The sequence below is a fragment of the Bison bison genome, unplaced genomic scaffold (genome assembly GCF_000754665.1).
Source record: "Bison bison bison isolate TAMUID 2011002044 unplaced genomic scaffold, Bison_UMD1.0 scf7180017864374, whole genome shotgun sequence".
Classification (NCBI taxonomy): Eukaryota; Metazoa; Chordata; class Mammalia; order Artiodactyla; family Bovidae; genus Bison; species Bison bison.
In genome coordinates this window covers 184,274-189,310 of record NW_011494946.1, presented here as the reverse complement: position 1 = coordinate 189,310, position 5,037 = coordinate 184,274, and the positions used below count along the sequence as shown (strand labels likewise).

General features: G+C 42.2%; 1 protein-coding gene across 1 annotated transcript in view; it reads right to left on the bottom strand.

Moving 5' to 3' along the window:
- Positions 1 to 3,708, bottom strand: part of SGOL1 (shugoshin-like 1 (S. pombe)) — a 16,662-nt gene extending 12,954 nt beyond the window's left edge. The window contains exons 1-2 of the mRNA XM_010856707.1: positions 3,560 to 3,708; positions 3,284 to 3,477 (exon numbers count right to left, since the gene is read on the bottom strand). Of these exons, the coding sequence (XP_010855009.1) occupies positions 3,284 to 3,477; positions 3,560 to 3,698 (333 nt within the window). The 5' untranslated portion in view covers positions 3,699 to 3,708. The remainder of the gene's footprint in view (positions 1 to 3,283; positions 3,478 to 3,559) is intronic.
- Between the last annotated feature and the right edge of the window lie 1,329 nt (positions 3,709 to 5,037).

The following is a 5,037-nucleotide window of genomic DNA, read 5'->3' as shown; positions in this document are numbered from 1 at the left end:
TGACACACACCGGGAAGTCATTTAAATATTAAGCAGGGAAGTAAAATGATCTAAGTTTTAAAAAGATCAAGCAGACCACCATGTGACACAGGGACTGAAAAGAGCCAAAGGCACAGCAGCTGGGAGTCGTCATGTCAATCAAGCAAGACACGCCCACTTGGACTGAATCCTACAGCTGTGAAGGTTCGGCCTAGAAGGTTTTGGGGTAACAAAGTGTGCTCGCACTGAATAGGGGTGGAGGTAGGGGCAGTGAGCGAGAGGGAAGCTGCTTGTGGTTCTGACTTGGCCAAGCAGCTGGGCTGCCTTATTGAGCCGAGCAAGACTTATAGAGGGAGGCACGAGTCCACAGTATCTTTGGGAGGGGGAAAAAGTAGAGTTTATACTTTGTACAAAGTATGTTTGAGATTCTTTATAATACTTAAGTGAATATATCAAGTAATAACTGTGTGTGTGTAGATCTTGAGCTACACACTTGGAAGTCACCAGCAGGCAGACAGTATTTAAAGCTGTGGGAAGGGATACAGTGGGTCTAGGACAACTGATGTTTAGGAGTAAAGAAGAAGCCAGCAAGAGAGACGCACATGGCATAGTCAGAAACGTAAACAAGGAGATTATGATGGTAAGAAAGCTGAGATCAAAGTACTTCCAACAAAGTCATCCCTGTACCATCGTAGTACTTCAAGGCCAACAAGAAAGAAAAGTGACCAAAGTTACTGACTTTGGTAACACAGAGGTTTTGGTGACCCAGATATACAGTGATAATAGAATGGTGGGGATCAAAGTCTGACACAGAATTCAAATGTGAATGGAAGCTGAGGAAGGGAAGACAGTAAGTGCTCTGTTCTCTTTGGAAAAGTTCTCCTGTGAATGGAAGCAGAGAAATGAGGAGACAGCAGAATGAGATCAGGAGAGGTTCTATTTATTTTCTTTTCCTCTTAAGGTGAGAGAGATACTAAAGCACATTTGTACATAACTGGAACAATTGGGTAGAGGGAGATAAATGCTGGATGAGAGTGCAAACTTTCAGGAGCAAAGTCCCAGAGGAGAAGAAAACAAGAGAATCAGATCACACAGGGAGGGACTGGCCTTGGATAGGAGCAGACACTTCAGCCAATGGCACCAGAAGGAAAAGGAGAGACAGCGTAGACCTAGGCAGATGTGTATAAATAGATGTGTGTCAGGGAAACAAGAGGCCCAGTCTGATTCCTTAAAAGTCATTCCAATTCAGTGCAGTTGTTTTATGAAATGTGATGGACAAACAATATACAGACATTATAATGAATAGGTTGAAACTGTTCATCAGAAATAAAACTGGAAACTTAATCCTGTTAATAGAAGTTTTAAGTTGATTATCAACACAGCTAATGTTCTAAAGCTAGTATTACTGAAGGTAAATAAAGGCGGATATTTAACTACAGAGAGATATAAAATTTTACAAGATCCATCATAAAATGTAAGAAATGCTATTAGTACTTTCTAATTAATCCTTAAAAGGCAAGATAATTGTTGGTAGGCAAGAAATAAAAACATTCCCATTAAAGCATTTTAAGCTTCTCTATCACTACAAATTGACTTGATAAACAAGGACGCACAAGTACACAATGATGGTTGAGAGCAAGCGACACATCAAACGTGTGGCAGAAAACAAACCGATGTTTTAAATGCTAATACTCTCACCTAGCAACTTAACACTATCTTTTAATACTAAAAATTCATTGATCAATGTCAAAAGGTCTGTAATAAAAGAATTTTTTCACCAGTTTTTGTGATTATCTTATTGAATATTCACTTGACACTATTCTGTGTGGTTTCAGCAAAAATCTGAAAAGGGAAGAGGAAGAATCAAATGTCTTTGGAGAAATGTTTTGCCTCACTAGTTGACCAAAGAAAAAACTTAGGAAAGACTACATTTTGAGGGAAAAAAGTTTTGTTTTGTTTTTAAATAATCTAACCCTTACATGAAGGTTAAAAAGAAAAAACAATCTAATCTTTACAGGTAATTCTCTACCACACTACAATGCATATTGCATGTGTGTGTACACATTCTATGTATTATACACAGAAGAGATACGCAATCACCTTAGTTGCAGGGAGGCAAGAACTCTTTCTCTGACCCCTCCTCTAGGTGGGGAAAGGACTTAACTCCTTTCTTGAGCCCACCCCCGACCCTAAGCACTAGGCTCTGGCTCCTGCTGCCCTAGGTGCCAGCACAGCTGTCTTCACTGGTATGGCAAACAGACAGACACCTAAGTGTTTCCACCTGACTTCTTTCTCTGCCCCATGGAGCTTCCCTGGCAGTGGCCTTTAGGAAATGAGAGGAGACTGACCCAGAGACGATCCTAAACCAATGTGTTTAGGATCCATTTGTTGCTTTGGCTGGCCTTTCTATACACCCCTGGACACAAACAGAATCAGATTAAAAAGCTGACAGCAAAATGTTCAAGATATTTCCTGTTTGGCAGTTAATGTATAGTTGTCCTGAAGGAAATCAGTCCTGAATATTCTTTGGAGGGACTGATGCTGAAGCTGAAACTCCCATACTCTGGCCACCTGATGCGAAGAGCTGACTCACTGGAAAAGACCCTGATGCTGGGAAAGATTGAAGGTGGGAGGAGAAGGGGATGACAGAGGATGAGATGGTTGGATGGCATCACTGACTCGATGGACATGGGTTTGGGTAGACTCTGGCAGTTGGTGACGGACAGGGAGGCCTGGCGTGCTGAGGCTCATGGTGTTGCAGAGCTGGATATGACTGAGTGACTGAACTGAACTGTCCTAACTTAGCCAACTAGTAGGTAAAAAGGATTCTCCATAAAGCACTTAACTACTTCTCATCTCCCCAATTAAGGCAGTCCTTACATTAACCCCACTGGTGTAGCAAAACTACACAGAAAAGTTGGATTAACAGCACTGATTAAAACTTCTGCACTACTCTGCTTCCACCACCACTCCCAGCCCTTCGGCTTACTTGCCCTCCCTTTGCCTCGGTTTGCTGACCATTCAGAGGGTCTGGCCATGCAAGAGACTCAACTATTTCTTTTATACCTGGTCTTGCTACAGTCTTTCGGAAGCAAGTTATAGGAGTATTACCAGTATTCTTGAAGCATTCTTAACTGGCCACACACAACTATGGGGCCACAGCACTGAGAAAAGACGTTCTGACCAGCTCACTAATAACAGAGCTATCAGTATAATTAATTAAAAAAAAACAATTGATCTAAACTGATAATTTAAGGCTTTAACATTTTCTTCCTAAGAAATCCAGCCTTCCCGATGAAAATACCTGAGCAGGTTCTTCTGTCTGTTGTGACGTAAGTTTATTTTTCAGTGTGTACAGTTGGTAGCTGAGGAGGTAACACTCTCTCCGCAGCTTTAAGATGACATCGTGGGCTTCTTTCAGTTTGGACTTTTCATTTTCCAAAGCTAAGGCTAACATTCTGTTGTTGTCTTCATAGTTTAGCACTTTGGAAGTGTTGGCTAAAAGAAAATAAATTTTTTTAAATCAGTAATTAAATCTAATCTTAAAAAGTGATATATAGGAAACATGAAAGTCTCTTACTGATTGTTTGGCATGGCGCAATGATCAAAGACTTTCGTTTAACCTCTGTTAAATTTTTACTCCTTTTCTCTTTTATTTGTTTCTTTATGTCTTCAAGACTATCTTGAAAAGACTTTTTGAGGCATCTTTCCTTGGCCATCTTCTGCTCTAGGACTTTAAAAATAATAGAAATCATTTAATTTTTGAAGAGGTGGTATCAAATATAAAACAAAATTGAAAACAGGCTGTCCATAAAAAATGATTAGACCCTTGGTAACTGCAGAATCAGCCCAAAGTAGATAACTAATCTGGTAATAACCTATATTTTGCAGCTTTTAAATTACACTAATGTCTGTGGCATAATTTTATCCTCCTCAGGTACTTTATAGGAAAGGTTTAATCAATAAGATTTCCAACCCAAAGACTCTGTAATATGCCACTTATTAATTCTTTAACAAATACTGGGGGCTTACTATACACTAGGCACTATGATGGCATCAGTATTTTGCTACTAAATACAGACTACTGTGCATGAACACCTTTGCCCTACATTGTACTTTGCAGATCTTAAAATTACAAAAAAAAATTCTCATTTCCTATGGCAATCTATATACATAAGTTTTCACTACAAAGCACGTCTTCATTTCCTCTGAGTTTGTCAAATGTTTTCCTGAACCTTACATTTTCTTGAGTATTTTCTCCAGGCGTTTCTTATTTTCCTCTGGGCTCTTAAATATAGATACTGAAGATTTCACTTAAATATTTTCTTTCTGCCAATACAGATACATATACTGGGATGCTTCCAGGCCAGCCAGGACAACTACTATTTTTAAAGCGCTGACTTCAAGTGGGATGTATAAAACATACTATCTACCACAAGGAAGCTTCTTTAGTTCAAACCTGGAGATGTCTACGAGCCACACAAATTAGGCAACTAAGCCAGTTGGCTTAGTTATTTTAAAAGCAGTCTTTCTTAAAAACTTTCGTTCGTACATTAAGTCAACTTAAAATTAATAAGGAGATGAGCCCCGTCAGAAGTCTCCTTCCCGCCTGGGCCGACGGTCTTAACAGGGGGTGTGGCGGCCAGCAGGGCTGGAGAAGTCAGGACAGGGCCGCACTGGACTCGGGTTTAGGGATCTGGAATCCAAAGAACCAGGGCGGGAGCTCTCCACCCGTCGCCCCTGCCGCTGGGTGGCCGGGAGGACCGGCCAGTGCGGCTTCTCCAGAAGGAGAAGCAGCCAAAGCGAAGGACGCCACCAGCTCAGGCTGCCGGCCTGCGGGCTCTTCCGCTCGAGCCTGGGCTTCAAATCCCGCGAACGCTTCACCTCCCGATCTCCGGGGGGCGGGAGGTTCAGGCCCTACTGAACAGGAGGAACTCGGAGAGCGGCGCCAGCAGGGCCGGCCCCAGGTCCGAGCTTCTGGCCGCCGAACTAGAAGGACCGGGAGACCCCGCGGCGGGGGGCGCGGTATGGCGGCGGGGGGCGCGGCACGACGACCCT